Source organism: Equus asinus, chromosome 14, assembly GCF_041296235.1.
Source record: "Equus asinus isolate D_3611 breed Donkey chromosome 14, EquAss-T2T_v2, whole genome shotgun sequence".
Lineage (NCBI taxonomy): Eukaryota > Metazoa > Chordata > Mammalia > Perissodactyla > Equidae > Equus > Equus asinus.
The window spans coordinates 47,452,997-47,468,230 of NC_091803.1; the positions used below are offsets into that span (position 1 = coordinate 47,452,997).

Below are 15,234 nucleotides of genomic sequence, written 5' to 3' on the forward strand. Positions count from 1 at the left end.
CAAGGAGGCATCAGCACTTTTTAGAGTCGCTCAAGGATGATCTTGTTCCCGGGGATGGGGTCGGGAGGGAGCAGGCCAGCCTGGCTGAGCTGGGAGACGAGCATGTGCTGCTCTAATCCACCTGCTCCCCCTGCAGAGCGGACAGACAGGTGGACAGGCCAGCTCCCCTCAGCTTTGGTGGCACCCAGGGTGGCCGCAGCCTGAGGTCACCATCGTGGAGGGTCACCACAGCCCAGGGCAGCGCCTCTGTGGCAGCGGCTCTTCCATGCGTTTGAAGATACTAACATTTGTTCTGCTCATTCATAAATACACAACTTTATTTGCTATTTTCAGGGGAAACTTAGGCATTAAACTGTAAGCTGATAAAATACGGATACCTAAAAAAGTACAAAAGTATAAATATCCCCTCAGAATAAATTTTAGTGAATTAAGTCTTAATATCTTTAAATTAAAAAAACCACAAGCCTATCTATTATGTCAAGGTCACAAATCAAACGACTCTAAGGGGCCGACAGCACCCCACAGGGACACCCGAGGCCAGCAAGGGGCACCCTCCACCCAGGGAGTACGGGTCACAGGGGCTAAGTGTGCCCGATGGAGAGGTTGCGAGAAACGGATGAAGCCAAACATTTACCAACATACAACAGATCTTACAAAAAGGAGGAGGTAAGTCCTGGGCGCTGGAGAACTTGGTTAATCAGGGTGTTGGCAAAGAAGAGGGCACAGGTGGGAAGCCTCTGGAAGCATCTGTGACTAGCCGTGTCAGAGCTTCCGCCCGACGTGTGGGCATCCCCGGTGGTCAGGAGGCAGCGAGCTGCTCATATGAGCCAGGCCCCAGATCCTGACAGTGCCCACGGCCAGCTGAGAAAGGTCTGTCCTCAGAGCACAGGGACAGTAGGTTGGAAGGACTCCTAGTGGCTGCAATGGCATGTCAGTCGGGCAGAGCCTGTGCAGGTGGCATGTGAAGTCTCAGACATCCCAGTAATATGACAGAGAACTGCATAGTTATACAAAGAAACGAGGGGGCCGGCAGGAGAGATTTGTGATGCCCTGTAAACATGCGGTTTTCAGTGTGACTGGAGTCTAAGCTCCAGAAGCTAGGTGGACAGGCCTCCCGCCCCGACCGCCATCCCAGGCGAGACAAAGGCACTGAGGGCACCAGCTCCCCCACGAGCCCGTGGGTGGGGCAGATGAGGCAAAGCTTCTACCTCCTTTTAAACACTTAACATATCAATCCAAAATGCAGCCACACTTCTAGGCATTTCTAAAAAGTAAAAACATTGGGTAGCCTATCCACACTGGGAAAGAAGGGGTGCAAGGTCTCTCGCCTGGAAAATACATCTGGAGGAGCCTTGACTGTTCCCGGCGGGGAAGCCTGGCTCCGAAGGAGGCCCAGCCTCGGGGCGGAGGCCCGGGCAGTAGTGAACACACGGAGGCCACTCACTGAGGCTTCGAGAAACTGCCGATCGATCACGCCCAGGAGGCGAGGCAGACTCCCCGAACCAAGGACCAGGGCCTGGTGCGCACGTGAGTGCCAGCGGCACCCAGAGCCCAGGGCCTCAGCACTGCAGCCACTTCCCACCAGTGAGGCCCAGGCTCCATTACAGACTGTTTCTGTAGCACCAAGAACGCTGTCCTTGAAATGGTCTTCGGTGATTAAAGGAGTGCTTGGGAGCGTCCTGCCTCAGGCCCATGTGGCACTTGGAAAAACCGAGCGGAGGCCCCAAGGGGACGCCCACCCGGCCAGCATGTTTCCTTCGAGCGGGGACACCCAGCCTCAGACAGCTGGTCCCGTCTCTCACCACCCACCTCAGAGGCAAAAAAGGATCCACAACCAGATCTCTAGAGAAATTGTCAAAAGCAGGCTTCTTCTCACGGCCAAGCTTCCTCGACATGGCGGTTCATTGCATCCTGGGAAAAGGTAAAATGGTTCTTCCTTCAGCTATCAACACTGTGTTCCTCACATCCTGGAACCCCGTTCTTGCAAAATCTGAAAACGTCAAACACAGAAAATGAGGACTAGGGCCTTGGACGGGGAGGCGGCCTGCAGCCAGGCAGGAACTGCATGGCCCTGAAGCCAGTGCCCGGCTCCGGGGAGCAGAGCCCACAGACCCAGTGTGGGCCCTCACATGGCATGGCTCAGGGGCCTGAGGAAGCCAGAACTGTGGGCCAGGGTCCGAGAAAGGCTGAGGCCCAGAGACCCTCGCTGTGGGGGACTGGCTCTCGCACCTCCAGGCCTCACAAGAGGGGCCGGTCCCACCAACTCTCCCTGCTCTCCATCCCAGCCTGATGTCCGACAGACACCTCTTCCTCCATCTCCCACCACAGTAGGAGGCCTGTCCTCCACCTGGCACCTCCCTGGGCTTCCTCTGGGACACCCGAGACACGCGGGCATGGCCCAAGGCGGGATGGCTCCTTCTCAAAGCCCCAGGGACCCCTGGCTGCATCTCCCCTTGATGGCCACCACGCACCCCTTGCAAGGGCACCAGAGCCCACCTGACAGTTTCTCTCTCCAGCCTCTCTCGGTCCTGGGCCACAGACATGTGTGTACAACCAGGGGCCCCCATGGGCCCAGCAGCCCCCACAACAACCTGCCCGTCTTCCATGCCTCATTGCAAACTACGTCCCCTCCACCCTGCACCCAGCCACAAAACCCAGAACTCTGGGCCCCTGGGACTGCCCTGTCACCCCCACATCCACACCTACCTGTCGGCCCTGCATGCTGCCCGGCTGGGCTCATGTCTTGCTGTACAAGTACACTGGCCTTCCTGTGACTGGACCACACAACTTGTGGGTGCCAGCCCCTCTTTGCTGCAGCCAGATGAGACTCTGGAATGTGTACCTCCCACTGGGGGACCCACCAGCCCTGTAGAGCCTGCTGGCCCTCAGCCGCCATGCCCGTCCCTTTCCCTCCCAGTCATTCTTGGTATCTCAGGGCTGGAGCAGCCCCTGGCCTCCCTCACCATTAGAACCATCTCTGCATCCCATCCCTGCATCCCATCCACCCCCAAACTGGGCTGGGGCCTCCATAAGGCTTGGAGCCACCTCTGGACAGGCCTGCATTCTGACAAATGCCTGCGAAGTCAAACCCCACGTGGACGAGGTAGAGGATGGAACCATCTGTGACCCTAGGTGGGGGCTTCAGAGCTGGCAAATCTCGCTGTTCTGATATGTCGAGTATGGCTGCCAAGTACCAGGGATCCAGGACAGAAATGCCACCAGTCTCAGCCTGGCCAAGGCCAGGGCTGTAAGGTGACCCTCCCCACAATCACATGGCAGCATATGGGCTAGCCTCCCAGGGGCATGTCCTGCTTGAATTTCAGAGCTGGGACAGATACAGCTCTGAGGACACTGTTTTTGAGCCCTGGACCCGTGTGCAACACAGGGATGTGCCCTGGGAGGAGCCAGCTCTGCTCATGCAGTACCCAGGCCATGAGAATTCTCTGGCAGAGAGAGGGTCACCACCTCCTGGCAAGGCCTTGCTAGGGCAGGTGAAGTGCTCAGGCTCCAGTGAGCACCACGTGGGCTCCCGATCCCGCTCAGTGGCAACGTGGCCCCAGGCAGAGGGCAGCCAGTCACTCAGGTTCACCAGGGCTTATTCCAAATGACTCAAGAGACGGCATGGACTTGCTCCAGTCTGTCCCCTGATGCCCCACACACTTCTGCTGGTCCCCAGGCTCATGCCCCTGCGTCTCTGAGCACTCTGGGGGCAGCTCAGACAGCACGCTTTCCTCCTCTGCTGCTGTGCCCACCGCCTGGGCCCGTGTCCAGTCCCTGCAAGGCACATCTTCCACTGTGCTGGGGGGCAGCACCCTAGACTAAATGCCCCACCTCAGGCAGGACGAGGGCAAGCCTCTAAGTCTAGTAGGACTTGCCAGCTCTCTGGGAAAGAGCCCAGGAGGCCCCTGTCAGAGGGATGTGTCTGAGGAGGTGACTTGGGGTGACAGCGCATCCTGGCTTAGCCCTTGCAAGTCTCTCCTGCCCCCAAGGCGCGGATTCCACCTCCAGGGAGGTCTGCGGCCCTGCTATCTTTGCTGTTTGCAGGGGAAGGTGGGGCATGCGGGGGTCCGTGAAGCACAGAGCTGCCCCTCACTCTGTGAGAGCCCAGCGGAGCTGAGGGAGCACCTGAGTTCACAGGACTAAGCGGTGGAAAGGACAAGGCCAAACAACCGGAATGTGGCCCAGGAGCAAGGTGACAACACAGGAGGGGCCGCCCTGCCAGATCCCCAACTATCTCCCACCGAGGACAGAAGACCCCTCCTAGGATCTGTGACAGTTACGGCCCCATCTGCCCTGGACAGAGCTCTCACCCAGGCCACCTCCCACAGGGGAGGCCTGAGCCAACCGCGGGCACCAGGCAGGCAGAGCACTGTGAGCAGCACCCCTACAGGCGGACCCGGGCGAGTCGATGCTGCTCCACCCTGCGATGGAGAGAGCGGTAGGGGGCCAGGGCTGCCCCATGATCAGCCCACACACGTGCCCCCCACAGCCCAGACCCCTGAGTTAGGGCCACCAAAGCAGTTCCTGCTGGCAGATGCAAAATTAGTAACTGCGGGGTGGGGGTGGGGGGTGGAAAGAAGCCCTCCTCCCTCCCGGGGGTGGGCCAAGTGGCAGCACCCAGATGGGTTCCTGTCACCGGTCACCACTAGGCCAAGGTTGAGAGCCTGCTGCCTGCTGCCCACGAGATGGGCGAGCCCCTAAGTTGCAGCCGCGCCGAGTTGAGGTGGGCCACCAGCACAAACCGTATGCCTGACCTCCGAGACCTTGAGTGAGAAAGTGAAATATCTCACTGATTTTTTAGATTGAAATGACAACATTTTGCTTATTGGGGTTATCCGTATTGGCATAAATTTCACATTTCTTTTTACTTTCTTAACATAGCTACTGAAAAGTCTGGAACGACAGATGGAGCTCGTGTTGCACGTCCCCTGGACAACGCTGTTCAGACCTCGGTGCAGCAAACTTCTTGAAAGGCCAGATAGTAAATATTTTAGGATTTGTGGGTCAAGAGGCAAAACTGAGGATGCTATGTTCTTACATAATCACCAAAAAAAGAAGAAAGCCACACTACAAATGTAAGAAAGCCACACTACACATGTAAGAGCCATTCTTACTGTTTGACCCCTGGTTTAGACCTCTCATTGCCCGATGGTCAGCCTTCCAGTGCTCGGCTGGCCACATGCCTTTCCCAGGCTCCTCCCAGGGCAGAGGCTGAGGGGCCCCAACCTGTAGGGCTCGGTCCATGACAGGGAGGCCATGGCAGGAGCCAGGGGATCCCCTGGATGTGCCTGGCTCACTCGCCTGCAATTTGCCTTCTCTAGGCCTCAATATCCAACTATCTATGTGCGAGATAAGGGAGCAGACCAGGCGGTCCCCACTAACGGAGAGTGCAGTCAGGCTCTGGAATCGGCTGGGCTTGCGAGTCTGGGACAGTGAGAAGAGGCCAGAACGAGGGAGGGACTGGAGGAGCAGCTGGGAGCCCAGAGGACATTCATGGAGTCTCCCACCGCAGGGCAAACAGAAGGAGGGTCCACACAGATTCCTCTCCACCAGCATCCCTCGCCTGAGGCTGGGGGGAGCAAGGGGGCTGGGGCACAGTGTCGGGATCAGGGTCTACCCTCTGCGGCACAGGCCGACTCCATGGCCCTGAGCCCGTGGCCTGGTGACATGATGGGAAGGCTGCAGGTTAGGGGCTGGGGGCTGCCCAGGCCCCAAAAGGTGTAGACCCATGTCTTCACCTGCTGACATCCACCGTGAAGAGGCTCTTCAGAGACCTGACACACAGGCTCTCAAGCAACCCAGCCAAGGTCCCAATCCCACCCCCAAGGGCATCCTAAAGGGGACAGACAGCCCGCCCCTTCCCCAGACAGGCCAGCTTCACCGCAGATCTACAGTCAGCATCTAGTGTGGAAGGTTCTCTGTCAACTACAGGCAGGGCACAGACACCACGGAGGAGGGGCTGGGGTCACGGAGACTACGTGCGTGGTCAACTTCAAGGGCAGCAGAGCTCACCATGACATTTACATTTAATCTGAGTCATTTTCATCGTGACCCGTCTCCTCGTCGTCACTCTGGCTCGGTGCGCAGCATGCGGCAGGGGAGGAGAAGAAGAGAGGGCACCGTCAGTGCAGGACAAGATGGGAGGCAGTGGAGGGAGGCCCACCCAGAGAGGCTGCAGCGAGCACGGGCATTTTGGGCCACAAGCTCCCGTGGCGCTGTGATGAAGAAGCACAGACCAGCTACGTCTGGGGGGCCCTGAGCCCCAAAATCACATGCCCAGGTCACACCATGGAGGAAAACTCGGGGCTCGGGCGTCTCCCTGCACCCTACTGTCCCAAAGTTCCAGAGTTTTCCTTCCCTCTATGTAGGGAAGAACTGAACCTTGCCCAAACAGAGGGCTGGCTTTTGCCCTCTGCTCCTGAGAGGTTGTGACCTCCAGGCTACACCGGACAGTCTAACAATGTGATGGGGGTGGGGTCAGTTGGCCAGGGGGCCTGGAGACTGTGATCAGGCACATGGGCGATCAATCATAGATCAATCGATGGATCAATCATGTCTACGTGACTGAGCCCAGTAAAATCTCTGGACACGGAGGCTGGGGGAGCATCCCTGGTGGGCAGTGCTCCGTGCACGTTGCCACACATCCTGACTCCAGAGGGAGAGCAAAGGAGCTCCAGGTCTGGCATGTCTCCTGGCCTCTGCTCCATGCACTGTGCCTGGCAGATCTGAATCCTCCCTCTGTCTCTTCCGTAATAAACCATAAGCGTCACAGCAGTCAGGGAGTTCTGCGAACCCTTCCAGCAAATGATGAATCAGAGGGTGGTTAGGGAAGCCCCTGAACTTGCGGGTGGCGGTGGACACAGAGCCCTCTTGTGTGCACCATTGCCCATGCTGCGTTGACCCACCCCCACCTACCCTCTCCCGCCACTTCCACCCTGAGATGGGAGCCTGGCCCCTTAGTGCTAGGAGCTAACATGTGCCACGGGGCACCCAGTGAGCAGGTCCACAGGCAGTGACACTTGCTGCCCTCAGGACATGGGACACTGCTCCAAACAGGCTGCCCACGGGTGCCCTCAAATCACTGTCCCAAATTCAGCTCCAATGGTTTTCCATGGCTTTCTGGAGAACTGGCTCCGCCTCCCAGGGAGCTCCTGCCACTGCCCCCATTTAGAAGCCACCCTGGCGGCCACATTTCAGAAGCAGATATTTTTGGAGAGAGAAATAGGGCCACGTTTCAACAGCAAAGAGATTTGGGGTCACGCCTGGAGCTCCCTCACAGCACAAAGGCATCCTTTCTGCAGCTGAAAAGCCACCTGAGGGAAACGAGCTCAGGCAGCTGCCCTGATGAGCTTGGCTATAAAAACTTTTCAAGTTCAGAAATAAAAGCTTCTAAAAATAAACAACTTACAAAAGAGCCCTGACCCCGACAGAGAGAGATGCGCCTCCTCAGAAGCTGCAGGCTCTCGGGAAGCGGGGTCGTCTTCCAGCCCAGACTCCACAGGAAGTGTGTCCCCGGGCCTCCTTCCTCCCCGGGTGCCCGTCTGTCCCCGAGCACCACAGGATCTGTGCCGACCCCACGCTGTTCCGCCCCGTGCAGCGGGATAGCCTGGACCCCACATATGCAGCTGTGGGCACCGCAGGAGGCCAGAGCAGAGACTCAAGCACTCTGGACAACCACCCCGTCATGAAGACAGCGGGCTTCTTCACGCTGTGGTGAAAAAGCTGCCTTGAGCCCCGGCGGACGACAGCCACGGCGGGAGGACAGTGGGCACAGTGGCTTCTCTGTCTGTTCCCAAGCCCACACCTCTAAGGGAGACCCTGAAAGGATGACAGGGGTGGTCCTGGGCAGGCGGCAGCCAGTCAGAGACCACCCAGGCCAAGAGTCTGAGGAAGCTCAGGGAGCCCCCGGTTTAATGCCATCAGTTACAACCCTTCTGGCTCTGGCCTTTTCCTGCATTACTCAAAACATCCTTTGGCAGGCAATGCCTTGACTCTTCACCAAAGCTGCCTGTGGGCCCAGGACTCACAGGCTGGATGCCACAAAGTCCCACTCCCACCTTCCCAGCTCTGCTAAGGTCTTGCAGACTCCCCAGGTCCCCCCCGAGCTGGCTGCGGGGCTGTCTGGGTCACCACCTGGCTCGAAGGTCTGGGAGGCCTGCCAGGTGGAGCTAGCTCAGGCCAATGCTGGATTCTGCAAGGACAGACACACCTGGAGTCACCAACCACAGGAGTGGGCCCAAAGGAGCTGCCGCTAGAATCTGTCACCTCTGGGCAAGGCCAGCTGCTACTCTCCACCACAGGGCTACCCCAAAAGCAAATGACGTGGCCATTCCCCGTTTTCAGCCTGGCTGCACTTGCCCTCCTTAGAGACAGAAGAGTCAGACGCCCAGAAGGGAGCCAGAGCCAGTTCACAAAGGGACTGGCCGGTGCCGGCCGAGGCAACACTCCATGGAGTCTAAAAATCACAAGATCTACAGGATCCTCTCCTTTTACAAACCAAACATGACTCCTAAGACCAGGATGGATGAGGCCGAGGCAGATGCCATCCAGGGGGCTCTGCCCTCCAGCTTCAAGGTCCTGAGTCCCCAAGAAAACAACCCACAGCGACACCAGTTAAAAGCGTAGTCCCTGCCAGCAGGTCTAGGAGACAACACTTCCAGGAGGACCCTGCCTGTTAGAAGAGGTGTCGGCAGAGGGCATGGACTGTAGAAGCCATGGGGGCTCGCTCCATGGCGGAGCCTCTATGTTCTAAGACCTCTCGCTCCATTCCCCATGTCCTGCGTCCGGTAGCTACGCATCCTGAGTCCCAGGACTTTGCTTCTGATGTATCAAGCAAGAATTACGTGACTACGAACAAGAAGCCTGCAGGGCCGGGAGCGCAGTGAGAACCACAAGAAACGATAAAGCTCTAAGGAGGAAAATCCCAACCCCACAAAGGGCCAGTGTGCCTTCACATGCCCCCTCCACTGCCAGGAGGCTGAAGCGTCCGGGGCTGCTGCCTCCCAGGCCCGGCACCCCAGCCCGCTGTGGTCACCCACCTTGGCTTTCTCACTGGGCTCACTGGTCGTGCCGTACGGAGAGTTGTGCAGCTCCTTGGAAACCACACAGAGGAACTCAGCCTGGTCTTCACTCCCATAGTTGTAGGAAGAGCCAATGCTGACCAGCTGGGAGGAGAGAAGGCCAGTGTGATGTGGGCCGAGCTGGGGACCAGCCCGCCCGCAAGGACGGAAACTGCAGCCTGCGAAAACCCACAGCTGAGATAGCCAACACTTGGGAAATCAAGGGACAGTTTCAGCCACAACATTTTTAGTGAACTTATGGAAAAATAAAGTCCTGAAATATCCATCCTCAGGCACATCCGCAGACACACCCCACACACGGGCACACCACGTGCAGGACAGGTCTCTGCTGGGACAATCAGTTCTTTTCAGAGTTTCTGGCTGGGCCCACAGGAGATACTGACTGACTGTGGGCAGAGGGGAGCACAGCGCCAGAGTGGGGTGCACAGCGGGACAGGGCAGTGGCGGCTTGCTCAGAGCTGGTCCTCTCAGAGCAGGCAGCAGAATCGCGGTGTTTGGCACTCAAGCTGCTCCCTTCACACAGGCCCAGAGCATAGCATGTGTGAGCATACACACAAGTGAGGATGAGCTCCCAGACATCCTGCTTATTGTTGCTGCAGCCACCAGGCCTTCCCAGGAGAAGCCAAGACTGACCCTCCCACTCACTGGGGTTACTAAGCGAAAAGGGCATACGTACGCCCTGATGGCGGGAGGGAAGGCAGGCAGAGGAGGGCTGTGCCAGCTCCAAAGGGCTAGAGGGAGGGGTCAAGGGTTGAGCTGCCCGAATCTCAAAGACAGACCCTGGGAAGCTGTGGCTTTTGCATGTGTCAGTCTCAGTCTTTGTGGGTCCACTATAACTGGTGGACATACCCACAGATTGTGCATCCTGTGGGGCCCCAAGTCACCACCATGGTCACAAGGGGGCTGAGGTCTGACCTGTCTGCTCCAACCTATCCCAGAGTCACCAAGGACTTTCGTGCTTTTAAATGCAAAATCAGTCTAAAGAAAACCACAAAAATTGTAGTAAGGCTATCAGTGGCGTAACTATTGAGCCAACAAAGGCCAGGAAGGCCCCTGGCTCTCCCCATGCAGGAATGTGCACACATTCCTGTGTAGGAGAGGCTGGGGCAGGAGCGCCCAGTGCCCGGAAACGGTGCTCTCATGAGGCACACGAGCCTCTTCTGACCTCGCTCGGAACCTTGTTCTGGCCTTGGCTCTGATGACTGGGCAGCCCTGGGTTGGGTCCCACTACCTCCCAGGGCAGTTCTAGGTCCTGCTCTAGGAAGCAGAGAACTCCTCATTAAACAGACATGACTCTGGTGCTGGGGTCTTGCTGGCATGAACTGGGAAGACGTCCTCGAAGGATAAGCTGGGCAGAGCAGGTAAGACTTGGGGAGAAGAGAGAACTCACTCTTTGCAATGGATTTGGGGTCTACCCAGAGGAGCTAAGGACAAAGCCCCTAGCTGGTCATGGGAGGAAGACACCCGTGCACGAGGCAGGAGATTATCTCTCCTTCCCAGCAGGAGAGCACCGAGGTGCATAACTCCACTCAAGGTGGCCTCATCCATGGGTCCTGACCCAGCGACCGCAGCTCTCATCTCCCCAGCCCTTCTCTGAGCTGCCCACCGAGGACAAAAGGAGGGGCGATGGGAGATTTCTGCTCCTGCATGGAACTCTGGCATAGTTTTGATGGGATCAGAGCACAAGGAACAGGCAAATGTAGACCACAGGACCCTGCCTGGCCTCCCCATGTGAGGGCAGGATGGAACACACTGTAGGAACCAGCCAACCCCACTGCTGCCCCACCAGCCCAGGGGGCTGGTCCCAGGTGTAGGGTGGGATGCAAATGCTGACAGCACTGGTCTTTAATGACATTTTAAGGGAACTTCAAACACCCTACAACGCAATCCATTATTTCAAAAGACTCAAAGAAAAGGGGCAGCCTTAACAAGGAGGGATGCTGAGAAGACCCCGTAATGTCCCACTCTCTCTGAGCAGGACCACTCACTATGGACAGAACCTGCCCCAGATGGAAGCTGGCAACAGAGGAAACTCCCAGAGGCCAGAGAGGGCCCAGCGAGCAGGGCAATTGCTACCTGGGGCTGGAGCCCGGGCAGGGTCACAAGATTAAACCTCAGAGTGTCTAGGAAAGAGGACCAGTGACAAGAAGCTCATGGGAAAAAGTACCACCCACTCAGAACATCTTCCACCTGTTCCAAGGCCCAAGGGTAAGGGACTGCAGTGCCACAGGACAAGAGCCTGGGTGCATAGGGAAACACCAGAGCTCCACAGAGGGAGGGAGAGCAAGAGGAGAGGGGCCTTCACTCAGACAGTCTCACGTCAGTCCCAGCCTGACATACACCAGCAAAAGCAGCGCTGAGGAAGGGAGAGGGGCAGTCAGGCTAGAATCGGGAGAATCTTTCCCGGCGAGAGCAGGAAAGGGTGCTGGAGGTGGCGGAGCAGCCGCACCAGGAGGCCATCCATGCCAACTGCAGCACAAGGAGCCCGAGCCACCATCTGCTCAGCCAGCAGGGGAGGGGCTGGATGGACACGGCGAGGGACAGGGAGGTGGGGCCAGGGCAGGATGTACTCAGGGTGTCAACCCACACACACAGAGACGTCAGATGGAAGCACAGAGCACAGTCCCCCCAGAGGAATGGGCTGGAGCAAGAATAAAAACTGCAGAGAGAGGACTGGGAAGGAAGCAGCGGGGAGAGGGCCCCTGGGGGCTCTAAGAACAACTCCACCCTCCCACCCACACACCGGAGACCAATCCAATTAGGATGGGGCACAGGCTGCTGCTGTGAGGGGTCCCGAGGACAACAGCCACAGTGAACCACATTTCCAGGAATCACAGGCCGCCCGATGCCCCATTACTGGCCCCAGGGGTCAGCAGCCCTGAGGACCAGGCAGGGCCTTTGTAATGAAAAGTTCCACTGCACCAGAGGCTTGTGTCAACCCAGCCCAGAGGTGGGGGAGCTTCACCTGCTCAAACTTCCAGCCATCAGACATGGTGGACACCATCTGTGTGAGCTCCTCTTCCTGACACTGAAGCACACGGTACACGTGCTTCACCGGCACCTGTGAGAGCAACGGCCACAGGTGAGACAGGCCCCACACACGCCCTGCTGCTCCTGGGCCCCAGCCCAGCACCCTGTCCCACGTGCGGCTGACGTTTCCTTCCACCTCTCGGGCTCAGGTTGTGATGCCCACAGCAACCCCAAACACATCCACCAAAGCAAAACAAACAGGCCGGAACAGCTGCCATTTTCCACTTTCTCATCTGTCTCCCAAAATATTTCCATTTCTAAATCCCAAAATAAAATGAGTCATGTTCCTGAAACCCCAAGAGCACCTGTGGCCAGACATGAATGCGTGAGGATGTTCGTCTCTGTTCCACGGGGGAAGCATACACAGCACCTGGATTAACCAGCCTCGGCCTTGCTCCTAGAAAAGCTTTTAGACATGCACACTAGCTCCGACAGTTGATGTATCTTTGCCGACCCACCCACCACCCCTGTGCTGAGCCCTGTTCCAGGCAGTCTCTGGTGCTGGAGCCCTGCAGAGCACAGCCAGATAGCAGCTCCCCGCCCCCACCGCCCCCAGGAGCAGCCACTCCAGCAGGAGGCGGTGGCCACAACACACAACACATGAGTAATGGAGAAAGAGACGAAGATATTCGCAGGGGAAGGAGCCTCTGGAGCTCCAGGCCAGTGACACTTGGAAAACAGGGTCACAGCTAAACTATAGTGGCCGTTGTCACACACACAAGTGCTTTCGTCTGAGAGACTATGAATGATGTGGCTCCCCAGCCTCAGCCCGCTATCCTCATGTCAGCCCTGTGAGGAGGGTCTCTTCTACCTGCCCCATGCAGAGGGCAGACTGAGGCAGAGAGGGTCAGTGCCGGCCCAGGTCACACGGTGCGGAAGTGAGGCTGCTGGACGGAGGGGAAGAAGAGGCCAACTGGCTGGAGATGACCAGGGAGCTTGTGGACACATCTCCTGATCCTCCCCAGTCTCCTCCCAACTGTCCTGGTGCCTGAGTGGCTCCCACAGGAAGGAAAGGGCTGGGGGCTGCGTGGGCCAGTGGTCCTGGCCTCCCACACTATCACCGGGACATGCCCTTCCTCTAGCTTGTCCCCTGACCAGAGAGTGGCAAGGCCATCAGCAAGCCTCTTCACAAAGGCCAAGAGCTCCAGCCCAGGGTCTGCTGGGCACCCAGTGGGACAGTGGGGGAGGAGGCGCTGACCGAGACCCTCAAATAATAGTGGCAGCTCTGAGGGAACATCTACTTCCCAGCATCCTCTTGGAGGAGCTGAACTCACTGGGCAAGAACTTGCACTCAGCTAGCAAGTACAGAGCTGGCACAGTGACAAAAACTCATGCCTTAGACCCTCTGGCGCCTCCCTTTATGGAAAGTGCCAGATGCAGCCCACTTCAAACAAAGTGGCCTAATGGGCAGCAGAGTGGCCATGCCTACTCCATCACCACTGACCATGGCCAAGTGCAAATGGGCCCCGTGGTGGCAATCTGTACGCTGGAAGGAAGAGCACCGATCACGCCCCTCTTTCCTCCTCACACCCCCACAGCCCTGCAGGACCCCACCTCCAAGCTCACTGCCCACTCCCCTCCCTGCTCTCCCTCCAGCCACACTGGCCCTCTGCACTTGCTGTGCCCAGCCTGCAATGCCCCCCAGGGTATCCACACACTCGCTCCCCATCAGAGGCCTCCCTGCTCTCCCTCCACCCCCTCACCCCACTGGACTTCCTTTCCTCCTCAGGTCCCTTCCCACTAGAGTGGGACTCCCTAGGGATAGGCCGAGCAGAGCTGAGTGATGTGCCCTGTGTGGCCCTGGTGCCAGCTGGCAGCACCACAGGAGGTGACAAGAGGGCGGGCCATCGGGTACTAGGACAATTAAAGAGGAAGACGGTAGTCAAGATGGGGACAGCCCCAATCCCAAGGCCTCACACAGAGCTGCCACGGTCAGCAGGGAGGGAGGGGGTGAGCTACGCCTGCACACCAGGCCTTGGAAGCTTCTGGTACATCAGTCACTGGTCTCACCTGTGAGGTTCTGCTGTCTCGTTCTCTAATTTTGTCCTTTACAAGTTTTATTAGTGAGGTGATATTGTAAAATTCTGCTTCTTCCAACACTCCTGGAACAGAGAAAAATAACTAATTTTCACCAGATGAGACCGAACCAAAGAAGAAACATTTCACCCCTGCCTCACTCTAAACCCGAGGGCTATGCCTGGCCCGAGCCCGGCCCAGTGGAAGCTCCTCAGGCCCCATCCTAACATCGCAAACAGACTTCACACAGATGCGCTGGCTCTTAGGAGGGCTCCCAGGATTAGGGGCAGAGGGCACATTTACAGAACACACTCCTGGCACACATCACTCAGGTGACCGCTGGGTGCAGAGTTCAAGCACAGAACAGCTGGTTCAAGTGCAGCTCCACGCTGGGCATGCCAGTATGTAACTCGGGCATCTTCCCTCCACAGCCTGTGGCCATCTGCCCAGGGCTGGCCGACTCTCCTGCTGCTACAGTGAGCAGGGCCAGGCGGCCTCATGCAGGTCTCTGAGTCACTCGGCACCTCAGTTTCCCTATTCAATCAGAAGACTGGTTCAGTGTCTTTCGTGGCTGGTTGAGAGGGTGGCTCCTAGCTCCAGGATGCTTGTCAATTTAGAAATTCCCTTCTATCCAAAGACTGCCATTTATAATGTACTATATTTAAGGACTCTAAACCTCCAAGAAATTCTAAAGAACAAATTGGAAGGGCTCTGCATCATGGATTGCTTGTGAGTATTCCAGAAGGGTCAGAGTGTGCCTCCCGTTGCCACCTCTGGTCGTCCTGGTCAGAGCCCACCCCACACACCGGCAGCACCAGGAGCTCAGAGCCCTGGACTGGCCATCAGACCCGCTCAGGCTGCCTCCTAACAAGGTCCCCAGGACACTTGGGCAGAGGGTGGGGACGGGCATGGGTGGCAGCCTCCCAGGCAGACGTCTTTCTTCAGGGCCACCCAAAGGGAGGCTGCACCTGGAATGTCACTTCCCAGGATGACACTCAGTCACATCCTGTCAACCCCTCCTCAGATGTGTGGGTGGGGACTGAGGAGCATTGTGAATAAGCACCAGAAGCTTTGGGACACGCACTTGGGTCCGAAGGCGCACTTTCTT

The 15,234-nt window shown here is 57.6% G+C and overlaps 1 protein-coding gene across 3 annotated transcripts in view; it reads right to left on the minus strand.

Annotated features, from left to right (window-relative positions):
• Positions 1–15,234, minus strand: part of KCTD5 (potassium channel tetramerization domain containing 5) — a 29,486-nt gene continuing 14,252 nt past the window's right edge. Inside the window, exons 3-7 of one of the 3 annotated variants that reach the window (XM_014833062.3) lie at positions 14,121–14,212; positions 12,046–12,141; positions 9,039–9,164; positions 6,013–6,071; positions 293–1,990 (exon numbers count right to left, since the gene is read on the minus strand). In XM_014833062.3, the coding sequence (XP_014688548.2) occupies positions 6,027–6,071; positions 9,039–9,164; positions 12,046–12,141; positions 14,121–14,212 (359 nt within the window). In that variant the 3' untranslated portion in view covers positions 293–1,990; positions 6,013–6,026. Of the gene's footprint in view, positions 1,991–6,012; positions 6,072–9,038; positions 9,165–12,045; positions 12,142–14,120; positions 14,213–15,234 lie in introns of all 3 variants that reach the window. The other 2 variants (XM_014833061.3, XM_014833063.3) reach the window with 2 other exon arrangements.